Genomic DNA, 21462 nt, shown 5'->3' with positions numbered 1-21462 from the left:
CGGCACCCATATGGGATCCCGGGCGTGCAAGGCAAGGACCTTAACCACTTGCGCCACCGCGCCAGGCCCAAACAAATAATCTTAAAAATAAGATCTTATTGTCAAAGGTAACCCTATTCCTCATTCCTGTTAGCAGCCAAATTCTTTGAGACGATTTGACTACACAATCCTTTTTTAATATGTGGACCTTACCCCACTTGAGCTGTACTTTACCATTTCAGTGAACCAATAAACTATATGTTACTGCTGTCCATCGTGCAATGAGAGGCCCTGCAGTGGCCAGGACATGGCCTGGATGCTGAATGTCCGTCTACCAACGGTCTGAAGAGATGGCACCTGGGAGGAGGCCCCAGGTCACTGGAGCGTGCCCTGGAAGGTAGTTGTCTAAGCTTGGCTTGAGCCCAGTTCTCGCTGCTTCCTGGGTGGCCTGAGATCTTTTCTCTGCATACATGCTGCCATTGCCATCTGCGACCCTCAGCAGACCGTGGCGCTCCTCATTTTGGAACTGAGCCTCCAAGACTGTGATGAAGTTAACTGCCTCAGGTGTTTTGTCGTCAAAACTGAAATCTGACTAATATATGCACAGGGCTGATCAAAGAAATGGGGCGCAAATCAATAGCACTACCACTTCCCGTCTCTGAGGACCTGTCAGAACAGACGTGACACTCATCCCCCTGGAGAGAGGAGGCAGAGCCTTTGGGGGCCCTGTCTGTAGCTGTGGTTTGAAGCACTGGACTTGCCCAAGTGCCCTGGGAGCAGAGGTGCAGCACACAGAGACCCAGCACCTGACCGTTGCCAGGCTACCTGACACAAGGGAAGACGGCCTAAGGGGATTCTCCTGGCTGACCCACAGGGAAAAACAACTACACAGGAACTCTGGGAATTCAATTTTGTAATTTCCCAGTTTTGGAGTCAAAATTTACTGCCACTACTTTTGGAAACTTAAAATCCAGGAATCTGCAGAATATTTTCATTGTGAGAACAATTTTTTCCCTTTCAATTTGAAAACATGCACTGATACTGGCTGAAATCCTAACGCTCTGAGATCTGCCTGTTTTCATGTGAAACATGTAATCAAACACGGTGAAACAGGAATACAGTCATCACAGAAAAACACTAGACATCTTACGCATTTCTCTTTAAAATGTAGTCTGTATTATTTTCACCAATCAAAACACACAATATATTATAAAACATTAGGCAATGTTACTTCTGAGATACGCAGTCTGAAAGATCACACCTGTATTTACTATCATGTGAAATACCAGAGCAGTTACATTAGAAGTCAACCAGACGCACTCATACATCATTATCATGACTGAACACAGCATGAAATCCGGATTTCAACAGGATTCCACTCTGCTTCACACGTGGACGTGGGCGTCAAGCCGGTCCGTGGAGGGTGCTCGCCTCTCGGCACTGGAGCCCTGCGTGTCGTGTCCCCAGCAGGAGCAGAGCTTGGTCTCCACGGGCAGACCCAGAGCCCGGTCCACGTGGCACAGTACCTCCAGCCCGTTCCACTCTGGCAGAGCTCTGTCCACTCTCCGGAACCAGGCATGGGGAGGTACTCCTTTCCTTCTGGACTGAAAATGAAGCCAACAAAAGGAAAAAAAAAAAAAAACCTAGTCCAAATGCCAGGATAATAATAAATCACCTGGTTTATAAAAATACATGTCCAAAATAGTTACTTCCAGGGTTGTGTACAATATAAATTACAAAAATAAAATAGAAAAGATGAAAAAGTTGAGTCCATTTTCAGCTTTTTCTCCCACCTCAGTACTCGTAACGCACCAGGACCTTGGCAGGTCTCGGCTCAGAAGGGAGGACCCTGAAACTGGGTGAGGTATTTCTACAGAGCTCTGTGGCCTGTCCCGGTGCACGCTCTTTCACCTGATGGAAACCCCGCTTTGACCATCATGGTTCCACCCAGAGCAGTGGGGTCTGTGGACGGGGGGGCCACCATACTCTGCTTCCTGGGACCTTCCTGGTAGTGGGACCTGGAGGAGCTCACTGGCAGCCTATGGCAGCTGGCACATCTTTAACACTCTCCCTTTTCTTTGTATCTCCTTTAAAAGACAGATTTAGTAAAGTTTTTTTAAAAAAACGAATGTGAACTGGAGTGAAAGCCATTGTAAAGTGTTGACAGTGGCACTTTTCTCACCTAGACCCTTAGGTGTACAAGGCTAAATAATCCTAAGCCAAAGAACAGGTGTTTCTCCCTCAATTCAAGTCAGTACTTTGTCTTTGTACTTGAGAGTGTCTCAAAGACACCATAAAAACTAATTATCACCACGCCATTTTTGTTCATCATGGGTTCCAGTTTCCAGTGACACGACCAACCAAGAAGGTAATTGGTGTTGATACAATTATGTGTTTTAGACCCAGCATAAAGTTTCTTCCTCCTTTAGAATACATTCTCTAAGACACTGACCATATAGCTTCAAATAAGTGAATACAAGATAATGAATCAGTAATGAAATAAGCTTGGGGGAGACACACCATGAGCACAGGCAGCGGACGTGAGCACCCTGACTCCACTTCTGCAGTGACACTTTCTACTCAGGATTGCAGTGCACCTTGAAAACTTGACAAGTTGTCACATCTGAAAGCATCAATTTCAGGTGAGCAGTTTTGAAATCAGACAACATTCCATGCTAACCACTCCCCTGAGAGTTCATCCTTCACAGCCCTCTGAGGAACATTCTAGGACATTCACAGGTTTTCCTGCCAAAAGGCAGCAGCAGCAGCAGCACACAGAACTCCCAACTCAGCCCTGCCCCGCAACAGACCAAAGGGGTGTTCATCTAGCTTTTCCCAGCAAAGATGAAAATGCCCAGTAAGAATGCGGGGTTAGCAAAGGGAAAAGCCGCCTGGTGGGCTCACCTTCTCCACCCTGAGTGACGGAAGTGAGCCACTCAGGCCAGTCTCTGGCAAGTCAATGACCATAACAAATGTCAGCAATTGTTTTGCAACATTTTACTCTAACATTAGGCCATGGATTTAGGAGTTTGTCCCGTAGCGAGACAGGCGTCATATGCTTCATAAAGAAGATGAAGTTATAGGTAGCATTTTAAATTAATAGCAAGTCCAGAAAGACCAAGAAAAAAGAAGTAAGGCAGGCAGGACTTCAAAGGTAAATATGCAGTAAGCAGCACCAAATGAGAGAGAACTTGATCATGCATGAAAGCTGGCCATACAGTCATCCTAGGCTGGACAACATGGAGGAGACCGTGTGGCCAGGAAGTATCCTGGCTCTAGCAGCAAGACATCTCAGCCCAAAGCATCACAATCTAAGAAATGCTGTGTGTTTTGTTTATTAAATAGATTCCATTATAATATTTCTGAAATACAAAAGATAGAATAAATCATACCATAAAATAGGGTAAAATAAGGTAATATGGTGCCCAATTAATATGCACAAACTTATGATTCTTTTCTGGATAGACATCCAACTATTTAAGATCAAGAGATAATTCTAGAAATAGCACTACCTGGCAGATTATTTGGCAATTAGATACTGATTTCCAAAGTGCTAGACGGGCAGGTCAGGCAGGCATTTGTCATCACATGCACAGAAGACCCAACAGTTACGGATGAATGCCACCACTGTTACTTACACCTTAAAAAAAGTCAGCTAGTCTAATTGCTCACCTGAAATGATTCTGAACAAAATTTCTAAAACTGTGGCTTGTACTTTCTTCTTCAGACATGATCTGCTTCATTTTATAATCTAAGCAGGCAATCCTAGGAGAACTGAGTAGGGGCAAGACATTGTGTTTCTTACATGCAGAACACGGAGTTTTCCTATTTGGTTCCATCAACCCCCAAGCATCTGGGGCCCAGGAAGCAAGAGTCCCTTCACTGATGACAAGTTTAACATTCCAGCTTTCATCGACAACCTTCCAGGGGTCCTGTCGAGGCATCGAGACTGCTGTCTGTGTCTGAGGCCAGTGTCTGTTCAGTGGACATGGACGAGATGTCATTGATAGATGATGACTGAGAAGGAGTGGCGTTGCTACTTACTGCTGCATCTGTGCTAAGAAAACCAAACAGAATAAAATCTGAGGCACGACATTGTTGCAGGTCCAGGTGAACAGGTTACAGCCTTCCCTGGCTCTGTCTTCAGCAGTTCCCAACCAAACTATTATCACAAACAAGGAATTAGTCAATCGTACATTCTGAACTTTGCCTGGAGTCTTTCTTGGGGCCCAGAATCCGAAATACTCCCAATTCTTTTCCTTTTCTTGACAGTGGTTAAACACACACACACACACACACACACACACACACACACACACACACACACACACACACACGGCTTTCAAACAGTTCACTGAAAATATGTACCCGGGTCTCCCACAGGGGTACAGGGTCTCAAGGCTTTGGGCCGTCCTCCACTGTTTTTCCAGGCCATTAGCAGAGAGCTGGATAAAAAGTGGAGCATCTAGGTTGGTCCCCATATGGGATCCCTGCACATGCAAGGTGAGAACTTGAGCTACTAGGCTACCATGCCAGGCCCTAAATAAATCTTTTTTTAAAATCCATGTATAAATTAAAAAAAAAAATTTTAAAGACTTTTTTTTACTTATTTGAAAGAGAATTACAGAGAGGGCGAGATAGAAATGGCCACTGGTTTACACCCTGAACAGTTGTAATGGCCACAGCTGGGTCAGGCCAAAGCCAGGAGATAGGAATTTCTTTTGTGTCTCCCATGTGGATAGAAGGGGTCCAAAGACTTGGGCCATCTTTTGCTGCTTTTCCCAGGTCATTAGCAGGAAGCTGGACAGGAAGTGGAGCAGCCAGAACTCAAACTAGTACCCATGGGGGATGCTAGCACTGCAGGCAGCAGTTTTACTCACTACACCACAATGTTGGCCCCTGGATTTAAAAAAATGCACCAAAATAGACTTCTCTTGATTAGATTTTCTGTGAACTCTTTAAATTACCCTTGCATGTAGTCATGTATTATCAACCTTAAAACAAATCTGGTTTCAAATTGGAACAAGCATCAAGTGTTGTCACAAATTTCAATTAGAACATTAGTTTTCTTCTAAGGAAAAATGCATCAACAATCCAAAAAAAAAAAAACATAACAACATTTTATGGGTGCCATTATTGTGGTGTAGTAGGTGAACTCGCCACCTGTGAAACTGGCATCCCACATGGGAACCCGTTCCAATCCTGGCTGCTCTGCCTCTGATCCAGCTCCCTGCTAAGGAATCCAGGAAAGCAGCAAAGGATGCCTCAAGTACATGGGCCTCTGTGGCCTTGTGGGATACCTGGATGAAGCTTCTGGCTCCTGGCTTAGACCTGGTACAGGCTTGGCAGTTGCAACCATTTGGGGAGTAAACCAGGGAATGTAAGATCTCTGTCTCTCTCCCTCTCTGTCTCTCAAATAAATAAATCTTTCAAAAAACCTTCTGGGGCCCGGCACGGTGGCGCAAGTGGTTAAAGGTCCTCGCCTTGCACGCCCGGGATCCCATATGGGCGCCGGTTCTAATCCCGGCAGCCCCCCTTCCCTTCCAGCTCCCTGCCTGTGGCCCGGGAAAGCAGTCGAAGACGGCCCAAAGCTTTGGGACCCTGCACCCGCGTGGGAGACCTGGAAGAGGCTCCTGGCTTCGGATCGGCATAGTATCGGCCCGTTGCGCTCACTTGGGGAGTGAATCATCGGATGGAAGATCTTCCTCTCTGTCTCTCCTCTCTGTATATTTGCCTTTCCAAAAAAAAAAATAATAAAAATAAATCTTTAAAAAAAAAAAAACCTTCTGCCATAAAAACTGCATAGAAGCAAACAAAAAAAAAATCAGTGATGTTTTACACAAATATTTCATAAATCTGGAAAACACATACTTTAACTTTTTAAAGCTAACAAAGCCATCTTATTTCCTACTATTCATATTTCAGTTTGGTCTGAGCAACAGCTAAGCATCTAGTCTCCCAGAGCTGTGATAAATTAACAACAAACACAAATCTGTGCTGTAGTTACGTAATGTCTAGATGCATGTCATGTTGAATATAATATTCAGAAAAAGAAGAGAATTATACAGTAGGTACTGTGTGTGGAATGTGTATGTGGGATGTGTGGGTGTGTGGTGTGTGTGGGTGTAATTTTTTTTTTTAAAGATTTATTTTTATTATTTTGTTTATTGGAAAGGCGGATATACAGAGAGGAGAGACAGAGAGGAAGATCTTCCGTCTGATGATTCACTCCCCAAGTGAGCGCAACGGCCGATGCTATGCCGATGTGTGGGTGTAATTTTAAGAGGAGTGATAAAATACATAGAACTGAAGAGTTTCACTTAACCAACAGGTAAGAAAATACAGATGCTGGTAATGTCCCTAACAGAGGTCTCTGACACCACAGACATCATTAGGCTTCTACCACATAAAGAATTATATGTACTCTTTTATAAAAAGAAAGCCAACCTCCATTTCACCTAGACCTGCATTTTTTTTTAACTGGATGGGACCAGGACAAGGGGTTGTTCATGTTGCAATGCAGTTGGCATCAGTGGTGACAAAGGTTCAGTGCCTGGCACGTCAGCAACACTGTCAACACCACCACTGGGACAAGCCACAGGGAGACTTTCACACAAAGGGCCCCCAACGTGAAGTTGGCCATGTCAGCATGTGACCCAGGACTGCCAGGTGGAGACGCTGAGGGGCAAAGCAGGCACTACATCATCCAATGAGCAGAGCAATCACCAACCTGAAGGCTGATCTTTCACAACACCATTCTTGCTTCTCTCTTCCCAATCCATGACTTCTTTGTAAATTAGCTCTTCAAACAGAAATGCAGGTAGAAACGTGCCGTTAGAGCCTCTGCTCTGCAAACAGCTTCAAATGGACCAGCCCCACCCCAAGTGCTCAGAGTGAGTGCTTTTAGTGGTGAGAGACAGCTGACTCAGTGGTAGGGTCTACTCAGTCTGAAACATCCACTTACAGCCAGCCAAAGATGCGGAGGGTGGGTGCACAGGTGGGCAGGTGGTTGGGACGGGGCAGGGAAGGAGACAAGAGTGGCTCCAACAGACATGACTCTGTACATCAGTCTTTGCTTGGCTTTCACTTTCATTTTCTTCAGTGTTCATTGGTAAGAACTGTAAGCTACCAAGGAAGCTATCAGGAGTTTCTAAAATACTAGGATTTATGAACCGACATTAGCACATTGCAAGCATGTCCTGAGGCTTAGGTGTGTGGCTGTAGGCACTGCCTAGCCACGGGTGTACATGCAGGAAGCTGGCTCTATTTGCAGGGCACCATCAGTGCTTCCGTGAGCTGGTGTGAATGAAAACCTGTCAGTTGGCCTCCTCACCGATGCTTAGGCTGCTGTAGTGTATTAATCTTGCCTGATAACAATACCTATTTGCATTTTTTAAAATCTGGAACTTTCCCCAAACTAGACTAGACTCTTCTGTGCAGAGTTCACATGAGCCACAGTCACACTTCCCATGTCAGCTTACAAACTGGAGTTCCCTTCACAATTCTAACACACTATCAGATAAGTGTGATACCATCAACTGAGTTTAGTTTACGAAGTAGTATCTGGTGACTTAAAGGTAGGTGAGGAAGCCTGCATCTTTCACAGATGAAACAAGCAGTAACGAGGCCATGTGCGTTCCTGTCTTACCCTCATTCACTTCTGTGCGGTAACAAGAGTGGCCCGGGGGATCCTGCCCTTCCCAAAGGGAAATGCCCCATGGGGCAGAACATGTTGGGGTTTTACCTTTCCACTCCTCAATGGCATGTTCTCTTTCCTCCAGCTGGGCATCATAGATCTGAGGTGGTGGCTAAAAAGCAGATTACAGGTAAAGTCAGCTGTTCAGCGTGCTGAGGCATCAGCAAGAGGCAAAACACTTGGAAAACTTCTCTATGGTACAGGTTTCTTTTCATTAAAAGTTCTGAAAGTGTGATATCGTATCAGTTTCAGAATCAAAATAATTAAGGAAGAACACAGCCCAAATTGAGCTATTAATAATAATCCTCTTAGTGATGGCAGGACCTCAGGATGTCCTAACAGCCTCTTCTGGTCTAATGTCCCTGTGCTGGGAACTCTGGGAGAGGCAGCTGTCCCTTGGACTTTTCCTCCTGGTACAACTCCCAAGTCTAATATGCAACTCACAAACAGAATGTCCCCCAAGTCTGCTCATAAACCAGATTCTTTTCCTACAAACAAATTTAAAATGATGCTGAAATCCATGGGTCATACTTGACAGCACGCAGTTAGTTAAGATTGCTGCAGGGTTGTACTTTACTGACAACTAACGGTCACCCAGGCCAGTGCTGCCATGGACAATACACATGAGCACTACGCTTACGGAACTGTCCCAGCAGGGGGAATGGGGACATGGTTACCCATTTGACCTCCAGCAAATGACTCAGCCTTCCTGAAGAGGATATAACTTGAGGCCACACACAGGGTTGAGCACAGAAAAGATGCTGAACAAAGGACAGCTTTGATCAACTCTTGACCAAAACTCTTGCCACCTGTGATAGCACTACTGTGCAGTACACTGCCTGGTGACACGATGGTTGTCTGAGTTTGTGTTCATGTGTGCCTCCTCAACAGTGCACTGCCCAACAACCCTCTTTTCAGAACACAGCCCTGTTGCTAAGCACCCTGCATCAGAATTAGGGGGTCAGATGCCCACATTCATGAAGGCAATTCTGGCCCCACAAAAGAATGTTCTTATTCTGATGAGACTTGTCACTCTCAAGAGGTGGAAGATTGCAGTGAGTGAGAGGCCTGCATGCCCTCCCCAAGTCAACACTCACCGCTTCAGCCTCGGCAGGGTCGTACCAGACAGTGATGTACGGGTGGCGCAAAGCCTCGTCCACAGAGATCCGCTTGTCGGGGTCAATCACTAACATTTTTGATAACAGATCTCGTGCTTGACTCGCTAGGGTGAAAATAAAAAAAAGCACACAATGAAGAAATCAACACGATTGCACACTCGGAACAGACATATTAACTGAAGAAACAGGACAGAAACAGGACAGGCCCTAAAACTTAAGGAAAATCCAAGCAGCTATTGGGCTTTCTAATGTGTTTCTATGCCTCTGATGCTGTAAGGGGAGGAGGAACCTGTACCCCAAGACCAGTGTTTGCGGGGAGGCTGAGAAACCACGGCAGGGTGTGTGGCAAGAGCTCAGGTGACACTACCACGGGTGTGGGTTCGAAGTGTGAAATCAGAACAGACTTTTAAAACCACACATGAAACTCATATTCCCACAAGATAAACACTTCACCATGTGTCTGCTTGGCCTAGCTGTTGTGCAATATTAATAATACATTAAAAAATCTAGATATAAAATAGGAAAAAGCCAACAAGTTCATAATTAAAATATAGGGTCACCCAGGTTTTGGCAATTAAAATTCACAACTTGCATGGGTAAGGGAAAGCTGGCAGCTTCTCTGACTAACGCATTGTTTACTTTGCTGTGGATGAAAACAAATCTGCTTTTCCTGACACGGACATTTCATTGAAGGGCATTAGTGGATAGGGAAGGCCTTTTTACTGAACAACCATCACAGATTCTGACCCTACAATCTGGATTCCAATTTTATGTGTACTTGAAAGCGCTGTGGGTTTCCAGTGCTGTGATGGGTGGCTTCAGAAGCTTTCAGATGAGTGTGAACACTGGGGACAGCTCTGCCAGGTTGGCAGCCGTCTTTGCACAGTGCTTCATGTGCCCGGTTTCCAGCCCACATGTGACTCTCTTCTGGGGTGTCAGCTTATTTCACCTGCCAACATTCACTTTTGGAATGGACACACATGTACAAATGAAAGCTTTTCTTGGATTTCACATGCAAATTTAAGAAAAAGAGGTATCTTACTTTTTATTTTGTCTCGTTCTGATTCTGATGGGAATATCCAATCTGGAAAGAGTTCTTCAAACTTGATTCCAGGGTACTTTGGTCTGTTCTCCACATAATTCCTCACAGTTGGCTGAAGCTTCTTCATGAACTCTGCGGATGGTGTTCCTAGCTGCTCAATCACTTTGTTCCACTGATCAATATCTATGAGCTCTCTTCAGGAAAATACAACTGAAATGCTTCACATTCAAGTTACACTAAGTAGTACTATCTGAAGGAGTACTTAAATTACATTTACATCAACAAGGAACTAACAGGGCCACCCCACTGGGTCAGCAGAAGCACTTTAAATGGTGTTCAAATAAGGCTTGTTTCTAGGTTAAATTATTTTAAAATTCATCTATGCTATATATTCTTTTACATATTATCATCAGTTTGGTGAATCAGCACCACTATGTCTATATGCCTTTCCATTCTAGTTCAAAATAAACTTGTAACTAAGAGTACCTAAAGCAGAAATAAGTAAACACTTGACACTGAGATCAGTTTCTGGAATTTGAGGAAGATCTCAGCTCTCTGAAGTGGAGAACTCAGAGGCAATGGAGAGAATCTCGCTGACACCCTCAGTTGACAGCTGGGCCTTGGCCCCACGAGGACAATGAGAACAGCTGCAGGGCCAGCTCTGGCCTTGGGGAGTCCTCTGCCACATTCCTTCCTGTACCTGGCTGGGACAGAGCAAGTTGAGCTCTGAGAAGCCACTCTGTTTTACCTGGCTTTCACCCACCACACCCTCTGTGGGCAAGGCCTGGGCAGCCTGTCTACTTCCTTTCAAACTGCAGACTCAGCTACACACTGAGCATTCACAAGGAACACAGCGAGTTAGTGTGCCAAGAGGTCAGCTTCCCTACGTGTACTATGTAGATCTCGGCAGCTGTGCCTCTTTCACAGGGTGCCTGCAAAGCTTGGGATGGCCAGAATGGTGACCAAGGAAAGTGATACTGAAACTGTAAGCTATCAGAGGAAGCATGAGAATAGCAGTTAAAAAGTGACAGTGGTCTGTCTTAGAAATGAGCTCATGCTGCAGCGAGGTAGGTAGCCCAGGTGGGCTCAGGTGCCTGACCTCTGCTATTTCTGAATGGTGGGCTTCCAGGCTGTGCCGGGAATGGGCTCCAGGCATTCCCATCACTGGTGGATCCTCCTGACTTTTTTTCATACACATTACTGGATCAGAGGCATGCCTTCCTTCTGTCCTGTGGAAGCTAGTTTGCACCTTTCCCTCTCTCCTTAGCCGTTCCACACCTCTTCCCCACTCAGTCCCGGGCGTCCCTCAGACCTGCCCTGGGGAGCTGGCTGGGCGCAGCTCACCTCCCACCTCTCAGGCACCCCCGGCTCCTGCTTGCTATCACTACATCCTTTATCCCTCAGAGTTGTCTAGATTCTGGTATCTCTAGTTCTGTCTTAAACATATTCTTCTCAGGCTTTCTCCCTGACTCCAGGAAACCCAGGCCCATCAGGCTCACCAGAGCCACGGTCACATCCAGTGCTCACTTCCTGAGTGCTGGCTTGTTGATCCTCAGTGCTCCCCTCCTCTGTCTGCAGGCACTAGCTTCCAGCCTCATGGCTTCAAGGCTGTCGGCAGACTGATGACCCCACACTTCTCTCTTTACCTCTATCTCCTGAATTCCACACTTGAGTTTTCTAACAGAAATCTCAAAATCCTAGTGGACTCTGAGGGCTGCCCTCCTCACCAGCATGCCTGCAGCTTGGTGTGGCTCCCACATCCACTCTACCTCAGAACAAGGTGAGGCCTGGTCAGCTTAGGAGCCTAATGATGGCAGCTGACCGAGTGTCTGCTGGAGTAATGAATGCCAGGATGCAGGAGGGGAAGGACACTTGGACGAGCCCGGTGGACCTTCTGGGTATGCACAGACCCCACTGCAGTGTCATGCCAGGGCTCTGCTCCGTAAGAAACCCAAGGTTCCAAGCAGCGCTGGACTCCTCAGAATGTGCGCTGCCACCAGGGCTAAGTGTCCATGCTGGGGCACAGGAAACTGCAAGTAAGCCTTTGAGAACACTTGACTTAATTTCCGTAAGTTTCAATATGTATTTGAAAATTGTGAAATTTTCTTTAGAAAACAGGGTAGCTCTCTATGCGAGTTTTGATAATAACATTTCGTAATTTTATATAAAAAGCATTATTTACTGATGATGTGTTAAATGTGAAGGAGAAATTTCAGATCACTGATATGTACCAAAAAGAATGTATATTCTCCACTTTTGTACTTATTGAACATTCCTTAATTACTATAATAAAAAAGAGTATAAAGTGAGTAAGAATTAAGACAAACGAAGGAAGTTTAGTTTTAAATTACTAGCCTACTATAACTTTCCCCTTTTTAAACTGAGTTTACTTGATTTTTATTACAAAACAAATACTTATGGAAATTTTCCAGAAAATGTATTAGTACAAAACAAAATGCTATATTTATCTTCACATGTAATCTATGAGTAGGATATGGAAAATATAAAATAAATGCAATGTCAGCAATAAAAAATTTTTCATTCCAAGTTTGTGCTGTGAAGAATTCATAAGAAAATGACTTTCAAGATGAAAATCACTTTCAAGAAGTATATGTAAGCACTGACTACAGAGCTTGCCTTGTATTCAAAGCAGCCACACCTGCCAAGAGAAGTGCTACTTCAGCTTTCAGAGCGAAACAGAAAATCAAAACCAACAGAAACATGACGTGGTCAGAACACAGGTGGGAAAAGGGCTGGGAGCGAGGCATGCGAGGGAAGGATGCTGGACATGCAAGACGGATGCCTGGATGAGAAGGGGCTCTCCTGGCCTCTGTGTCGTCTGTTCTCCCTCGCGCATCACGAACACGACTTGCTGGCCGCAGTATGAGCTAATCTTTGCAGCTTGTATTGATTTAACTTTCCCAGCGTGTCACAACTAGTATTTCTATGAAGTATCAGCAGGATAACAAGCAAGTACTTAACACACTGTTTCTCCCCAAATTCCCATTTTAAGCTTTTCTTTCAGGTCTTAGGTAGTGTATTTCAGTTCTTACACTAGGGGAAAACCTTTTAATATGAACTGACAACTAAAAAATAGTCTGTTAAATGAAATCACGCAAGCATATTAACTCACTAGATAACACCTCTCCTAGTTAAACAAACGAAATGAACTAAATGAAACAGCATTTTCATTTTTAAGTATATGAATGTACATATCAGTGAATAATTTACTTTGCATAAATTTCCAGCTAGTTGAAACATAAAATTAGGATATAATATAAGTGGCTAACATAACTCTAAATCCAACAGAATCATCATAGGTAGTCAAGTGAAAAAGAAAACGCAAAGTGAAACCACTTGTTTTGTGACACTAATTTAGCAACATGCAGTCTGGAAGATGACATTTTTCTTTGGCGCACTCCTGTAAGCAGGTGAGACCACGCTGCCACTGGCATCTACACAAAGCATGGCCGGGGCCAGGGTCCCGGGAAGGATACGATCAGTGCCTTGGAAAATCACACAACCTTTCACCAGCTCTCCCATGATGCAACCCACTGACCAGATATCAACTGAAAATAAAATGAAATGACAAAATTATGATGTGCCATGAACAAAAACAAAGGTGAGGACGAGGAATTCTAACAGTGCACTAAACACACAGAAATGGGAAATCAACTGCTAGCTAAGGGTGAACTTTTCACACAATACGAATGATTGCTGACCTCTATTTTAGCCTTCAGTTTGCAGCAATCTGGGGTTTTAGTGTCAAAGATTCCAATACTTTACGGCTTAAAAAAAACTAAAACAAAAACCAGAAACAAGAGGTGCCTGTGAACAACAAAGCCTTGAGGGCCAGGAGCCCCCCGCCCAGGCTCCCTCCCGTGAAGGATACAGTCTCTTCCTGGGAACAGGACTTTATGGAGGACCATTTCTGCCATGATGCACCCGACAGACCAGATGTCCACTACCAAACACCAGGTGGTTACAAACCAGCGAGAGAGCCCGGTACCACTTTCCTCCAAACCCCCTCCCAGATGAGACAAGTCCCCTAGGGAGCTTTGATGAGATGTGGGCAATGTTTGGTGGGGCTAGTGTGCCAGTCTGGGCTTGGAAAAGCTGTGCCTGTGGCATACCCACTTCTACTGTGGGGACTCGACAGCACAGGCAGAGCTATGGAGAGGCTCCTGCCAGAGGAGGTGGGTTAGAATGAACTGGGTACCCGATCCTCTCACCAACCAGAGCACCTACACACACCCACAGCGAAACCCACTTCCACCGACCTGGCAAAACTTAGAGTCTGTTTTCTTTCTTTTCCTTTCTTTCTCCCCTCCCCTCCCCCCCACCAAACTTGCTCAAGTTTCAAAGAGCTCTGATACTACTAGAACAAGCTCAGTTTTGATGTTAAGAAAGCACCAAATTTTTACCTTAGAGAACGTGCTGCTTTATTCAAGTTCAAAACATCAATGAGATCAGTGGTGCTGGGGCTGAGGACAGCAAGCACCCTTACGGGAGATGCCCAGGGAAAGCGGAAGGCCCCAGCACTGGCCCTCCTTTGGACACGCTGACCTCAGCTGCATGCCCAGCGTCTGCACACATTTCTAGCAGCAGTTACACTAGTTAAGAAGTATAGAAGTAATTTCAACAGTGATTTTTTTAAAAATAAATGCTCTTATGCATCATCAATCTAAAATAAATGATTTCTCATCTATGGACCAGGAAAACATATATAACAGGGTACCCATATGTTTTACACAGTTTCAAGGAAAAACTGGTGGTATTCTAGTGCTATTTTTAAACATTAGCCTTTTATGGCCCCTTCTGTACCTACCATTCTCTTTGTAGCCCATACCCAGGATGACTTCAGGTGCCCGATAGTACCGTGTTACCACATAGGGGGTCATCATGAAGTTGGTACATGCTGTTCGGGCCAGGCCGAAATCAAGGATCTTAAGGGTGCAGTCTGATTTCACTACAATGTTGCTAGGCTTCAAGTCCTAGGATAGAAAGAGTTTAAATGAATAAAGTGAACTTCACATTGCGTGGGTTGGTGAAGTTAGTGCCTACGGAAGTGAATGAATGCAGGGAGAAGGGCAGAATTACACACAGGTTTGGGAATGATTTTGGAAAATTCTCTTGAACTGGAACTCATCAAAATCAGGCTCAGAAGGTCCGGAGTTCCCCTCATGTGGAATCCTCCACAGAACTGCACAGTCCAGCCAGGGGTCTCCCAAGCAGTCCTGTCTGGCCCTGGCATCCACCCCTCTCCTCTCCACCCTCCCAGCCTAGTTTGCCTTCAGTTCCTCCAACACAATTCCACAAATCCTCACACTCACTCCTAGGCCAGGGCAGCATGGACCAGTAGAAACAACGTTAACCTTATGTGTATAATCTAGATTTTTTATCAGTCATGTAGAAAAGAGTAAACAGAATTAGATGAAATTAAATTTAATAATTAACTATTTAACTCAATATATCCATCGCATTATCATTTTAAAGTGTAAGCAACACTGAATAATCAATCTGGTTGCTCCATAAAGTCCATTCTGTACTTTACAACTATGGCTTCAGCCCGTGTGCTCCAACAGTCACTCATGGTCATCACTCCAGACAGCACAGGCCCAGAATTTGTTGGCCTCCCTGTAATCTGAAAATGTTTCCTTGGAATGAACCTTTCCACTATCCTCCACTGACATCAAGAGCCTAACACATTGTGCAAGGGCCTTCCTTCATGTCAAATTCCACATTCCAGAACCTTCCTCAGCCCATAGGAGGTTGACTTTTGCCTGAGGACTACAAACTGACCTACAACTATCTTCTAGACAACCCCTATCTATTCTTTCTCAGATGCATCTCTGCAACATTAAATGGTAAGTCACTGCCACATGGAAGGACATAGGGAATTTTTAAATGTGAAGTTTCATGTTTTATAAAGCTAAGCAACTGAGTCCTAAACATCCCAGTTGCCGGGCCACAGACAGGCCTCAGACAGGCCACAGACAGGCCTCAGGCCTCAGACAGGCCTCAGACAGGCCACAGACAGGCCGCAGACAGACCATAGACAGGCCACAGACAGGCCACAGACAGGCCTCAGGCCTCAGATAGGCCGCAGATGGGCTGCAGGCCTCAGACAGGCTGCAGACAGGCCACAGATAGGCTGCAGACAGGCCACAGGCCACAGACAGGCCACAGACAGGCCTCAGGCCTCAGACAGGCCACAGACAGACCACAGACAGGCCGCAGGCCTCAGACAGGCCACAGACAGGCCACAGGCCTCAGACAGGCCACAGACAGACCACAGACAGGGCACAGGCCTCAGACAGGCCGCAGACAGACCACAGGCCACAGACAGACCACAGACAGGCCTCAGGCCTCAGACAGGCCACAGACAGACCATAGACAGGCCACAGACAGACCACAGACAGGCCTCAGGCCTCAGACAGGCCTCTGGCTTCAGACAGACCACAGACAGGCCGCAGATGGGCCGCAGGCCTCAGACAGGCCACAGACAGGCTGCAGACAGGCCACATGCCACAGACCGGCCTCAGGCCACAGACAGGCCACAGACAGGCCACAGACAGGCTGCAGACAGGCCACAGACAGGCCGCAGGCCTCAGACAGGCCACAGACAGGCCTCAGGCCTCAGACAGGCCACCAACAGGCCTCAGGCCACAGACAGGCTGCAGACAGGCCACAGATGGGTCGCAGGCCTCAGACAGGCCACAGACAGGCTGCAGACAGGCCTCAGGCCGCAGACAGGCCGCAGACAGGCCACAGACAGACCATAGACAGGCCACAGACAGGCTGCAGACAGGCCACAGACAGGCCACAGACAGGCTTCAAGCTCAGACAGACCTCAGACAGGCCTCTGACAGGTTAGACAGGCAGTCTCTGAAAGTCAGCCTCAGACAGGCCTCAGAGAAGCGGCAGACAAGCAGCCTCAGGCTGGAGACTGCCCATAGACATTCCTCAAAAATGAGGATAGCTGTGGGGATGCTATCAGGATAAACAGAAGGTGACTTAAAAATGTGCAGCCACAATGATGTCTCAAAACAGTTTATTCAGCATAATGTTTAAAAGTATAGCAAAGCCTGGTGTTGTGATACAGTGGGTTAAATTTCTGGCTGAAATGCTAGTATCTCATATGAGAGCCTGTTCAAATCCCCATTGCTCTGCTCGGACATCTGGTAAGGCAGTAATAGATAGCCCAATAGCTTGGCCCCTGTCTCTCACATGGGAGACCCAGACAGAGCTCCTAGTTCCTGGCTTCAGCCTGGGCTGCTGTGGCCATTTGGCGAGGGAATCAGCACTTGAAAGATCTCCCCCATCTCCCTCTGCACTCTCTCTCCACCTACCACTCCCTTCCTGAGACTCTGATCTTCAACTGAATAAGTAAATCATAAACAAAACAAAACAAAACAAAAAACCACACACACAAAAATACAACAGAAATCCTTGCCAGGTGCAGGAGAAGACCTCCTCCTGCCATCCCAGTCCTCCCAGGGCATGTACCCCTTGGTATCCATGGAAGGATTCCAGGACCACTCAGGGGTGGACACTCAATTCCTTACACAAAAAGGTGTGGTATTTCCATAGAAAACACACACAATCTTTTGCATGCTTTAAGTCACCTCTACATGACACATACTACCTAACATAGTGTAAATGCTTTGCAAATAGTTGCCACACTAAAATGTGCAGGGGAAGAGTGCAAAAGGAAAAAGTGTATACCTGTTCAGAACATGTTTTAAAAATCTTTAGTACAAGTCCGCAGAGGTAGAGATGGCTGTTCTTCACCACAGCAGCACCCAAGATCCAATCTGGTCTAGCACCAGCAGCACAGCTGCAGGACAGCAAAGGCCATTGCAGCAGGGCCGGTATAACTATGGAAGCTATCTCAGTGGCTTGATGACCTGAACCAATCAGAAATCACACCCACCTCAAGATACTGCCACTTGTCAAGACACTGTTTTCGTGGCCTGATATTGTTGGAACAACACACTTTACTGCCCTCTTTTGGAAAGCAGTGATAAAACTTGGGCCTGAATGTCTGCAACTGGGGTTCTCAATGAGTCAATGCCCATATCATGTCTGATGCCTGTCAATTCAAAGGGCATTAGAGGCCACAGGGACTCCTGAGAGCATTCCACACCCATGGACTCTGCCCAGCCTGTGCAATACAACTTTCCTGAACTCAATGAACCTTCAGAATCAACAAGGCAGGGTCAACGCAGTTCTCAAAACCTGAAAGCCATCAGGAAACAGAAAAGCAGGACACACCCACAAACACACATGCCCAAGCCTCATGGTTTAGGCTTGATCCACAAAACATGGTTGCAAGGGCATGGTGTTCCCAGGAGCAGCCAACAATGCCACCATAACACACCTGTGACCAAAACCAGACAGGAGTAGAGGGTCAGCAGGCGGAGGGTCTGCCATGACCACTGCAACCACTGCCTGCTCAACTCCCAGATCCAGCCTGGCTGAAGGAGGCAGGACCCTACACATGGTGACAGGTGTTTGCTGTCTGAACTGCCCCGGCTCTTCCATATAGAAACTTTGAGCTGCTTTTCCCAGAACTCTCTCACCTCTCAAGCCAAGATTACTCAACTGCCAAGCACATTTGTGCTGCCCTGTATAGCTGAGTGCACACTGGGGTGACTCATGGTGAATACCAGACTCAGCCCCTCAAAAAGGAGGTTTGGGCTACACAGCCTGCCTTGGCAGTGGCTGAGCACAGCTGCATGCCAGGGGACCTAAGCTTACTCCGCTAAGCCCACTTTCTAGACCTCTGCTAGGGAAGGTGAGGCCATGGGAACCATGGCAGAGCTGCCTTCTCAGCCCTGGGGAGCAGCAGAGCTGAGGGGAACCAGGACTGGGAAATTCACAGAGATGCACTCTGTGATCCCCTGCTACAGAACAGAAGGGACAGAGGGTCCTAAGGCAGCTTCTGAACGCATCACCCTGTCCACGCCATGGCCCCTCCTCCCATGGTGACTTGGCCGTGACTGAGCAGACAGGAGACAGAGCCCGCTGACAGGACCTTAGTCACCTCTACATGCTGTTCCCTCTCCCTCCCCTTACCCCAGGTGCTGGATCTGTGCTGCCCTGATGGAATTCCTACTCTTCTGACTTGCTCCCCCTTTTCCCTTTAGGCTTCTCCAGGAAACCCCTCCCTGTCTGATCCACAGTGGCTAAGCTCTTAAGTGGCAAGCCTATTCAATGAAGGAGGGAAGGCAACAGAGAAGTCAATGCCTTGGAGCAAAGCTTGGAATCCCAACCGTGCTGGCCCCCAACAGCCAGGAAGGTCCAGGAAGCAGACCACAGGTGGCTGTAGAAGGTGGAGTAAGGCAGGCAGCAAAACACAGAGACACTTCCCAGAGCCCCACCTCCACCCCAGGAATGGAGCCTCTGCTTGTTTCCAGATCTGGAGGATTAGATACAAGATCAGACGCGGAGGAGAGCATGGCCGAGACCCCACCTAAGACAGGACTGGGGAGCAGAAGTCTGTGTTCTACCACATGAGGATCCAGGCAACCCCATCCTCCCCCCGACCCTTCATCCTGTCCCTGGAGCAAGACTCCCAGGACATCTGTGGCCTCTGTGGCTCTGTCCATGCTCTGTCCATGTCAACACCGCCAGTGTCTTCTGTTTGTTTGTTTATACATCAGAGCTCAACTTTATTTTTCTATAATTCTGAGGGCCATCTGGACCTGTCTTGGGTGGAACCTGTAGAATGCCACACTGTTGCAGTTCACTGAGCCATAAGTGAATTCATTCCCAGCTCAGTGCATGTGCAGTCCTGTCCTATAGCCCTTGCCTCCTTAAACAAATGGCGCCCGATGCAGCTCTAGGAGGCAGACTGGGTTGTGAAATCTACCCTGTTTCCCACACTGCCCATCTGCGGCCTGCCATTCTGTCTTTGCTCCTGGTCAAATCAAACAGACCAGCAGGATGAGCAGTTCTTTGGGTTCACCTCCTGAGCTCACAGTGAACGACCCTTCCCACCTTGTTGCTGGTGGAGTTCCAGCTGCCAGTGGAGTTCAGATCACCACTTGCTGAATGCGCTGGTATATCAGTCATTGCAACATTACACCATTGTGTCTGCTGCTCTCCTGTGTCTGTCAGTGTCCAGGTACCCCTCTGCTGTTGTTCTGTCCTCTTCTATTTCCTGGAATGTGCCCTCTCTGCTTCACACTGGCTAATGTTTCTCTGTCCATTTAAACATATCCTTACCCTATTCTGCCATCTTGATTCTCTATGCCAGTGTCTTTTAATGCTGCCAGTTCGCACACCATTAATCACACACACACAGGTGTGGGAAAGACCTTGCATAGGATTGAGAATGGAACCCAGGGGAGAGAAAATCAACACAAGGTGTAACAAAACTTTTGGAAAAACAGATGGCCTCTGCATGGTGCCCGTGCACCTGGGCAGCAACACACAAGGAGGAGTGCATGGAGTGGCAGACTGAAGAACAGGCTGAGACAGAGAACATTCTCAGAGTTCCGCGAAATGTGCCTGCAAACTCCATGTTCCCAGGGATCAGGGCCAGCGATGGAAACAGTTGTCCACGTAAAGGCACAGCACTGTCACAGTTCATACTGCAGAGGACAAAATCACAACCAAAGTGACACAGGACATACACGAAGACTTAGCAAGCAACAAGACAGCAGTGGAAAGCTCCAGAGCCTACTGGATACCTTGCCACAGGTGTTCTCTGTTCACTGTGACTTTGAACTCACAGTTCTGAATCCAAACTGTTATTTATGTGAGAGGAAGAACAAAGTTTCAGGCACCTGTGGCCTCTGTATTTTAGGAAACTGTTCAAAGATGGGCTCCACCAAAACAGGGAGCCATGTGAGTGAAAGAGACAAAGGACAGTTAGGGTGTGGGAATTTGGCAAGGGAGGTGAGGGGTGCCTGGGGACATGTGGTGCCAAGAGGTCCAGGATGACATCTGCATCTGGCATGGGGGTGGCCCGTGCAGACAGGAGCTGGCCTGTGCAGCCAGGAGCAGGGTGGAGGCTCCAGGGGAGATATGCTGAGGAGAGATCTGGGTGCCTGCAGATGCCTGAGGTCAGAGGAGCAGGGAAGAACACAGAAAAACACTCCCCTAGCTAAAACCACATAGAAACTTCAAAGAGAAATGCACTATCTGCAGGGTAAGTCAGGAAAGGAGAAAAGTAATAAAAGCCAGGCATACACATACATCTTGGCTGTGCAGGACAGCTCCAGGGCCAGTGAGGACAGAAGGTACCCGTGTCAGGCGACTGTGCTGGGTGTAGGGCCCAGGGGAAAGGTGCCATGTGCTGAAGGTCTACAACTGCATCTTACGCCCAACATTCAGAACATGTGGGCAGAGAGACCTTAACATACCATTTCAAGAAGCACAAGTAAACATCAAAATCCAGAGGGATGAGGTAGAGATCTGTTCTTTACAGGCATGTGCAGTTGTGTCTTTTTGAAGATAAAAATCAACTCATCCAGCAAGTTACACAAAGACTATGTACAGAATGTTTTGAAAAGTATACGCGTTAAAGAGGACCTACTGCAGGTCTGAACAGCCACCGGAGCAGTGTCACTGCAGAGTCGGGGGGCGGAGGGGAAGACAGATACACCTAAACGCAG

The 21462-nt window shown here is 46.9% G+C and overlaps 1 protein-coding gene across 8 annotated transcripts in view; it reads right to left on the bottom strand.

Moving 5' to 3' along the window:
• Nucleotides 1-1142: 1142 nt before the first annotated feature.
• The window catches only part of MAPK9 (mitogen-activated protein kinase 9), a 44896-nt gene continuing 24576 nt past the window's right edge, over nucleotides 1143-21462 (bottom strand). For 2 of the 8 annotated variants that reach the window (XM_040964452.1, XM_040964454.1), the window contains 7 exons: nucleotides 14664-14829; nucleotides 13333-13404; nucleotides 9836-10018; nucleotides 8773-8897; nucleotides 7724-7787; nucleotides 6710-6781; nucleotides 1143-4031 (listed from right to left, as the gene is read on the bottom strand). In XM_040964452.1, coding sequence (XP_040820386.1) covers nucleotides 3889-4031; nucleotides 6710-6781; nucleotides 7724-7787; nucleotides 8773-8897; nucleotides 9836-10018; nucleotides 13333-13404; nucleotides 14664-14829 — 825 coding nt within the window. In that variant the 3' untranslated portion in view covers nucleotides 1143-3888. Of the gene's footprint in view, nucleotides 4037-6249; nucleotides 6782-7723; nucleotides 7788-8772; nucleotides 8898-9835; nucleotides 10019-13332; nucleotides 13800-14663; nucleotides 14830-21462 lie in introns of those variants that run through there. The other 6 variants (XM_040964451.1, XM_040964453.1, XM_040964457.1 and 3 more) reach the window with 6 other exon arrangements.

Source organism: Ochotona curzoniae, unplaced genomic scaffold (genome assembly GCF_017591425.1).
Source record: "Ochotona curzoniae isolate NIBS_2020 unplaced genomic scaffold, NIBS_Ocur_1.0 scaffold_3554, whole genome shotgun sequence".
Classification (NCBI taxonomy): Eukaryota; Metazoa; Chordata; class Mammalia; order Lagomorpha; family Ochotonidae; genus Ochotona; species Ochotona curzoniae.
This window is presented reverse-complemented; position numbering and strand designations above follow the sequence as displayed.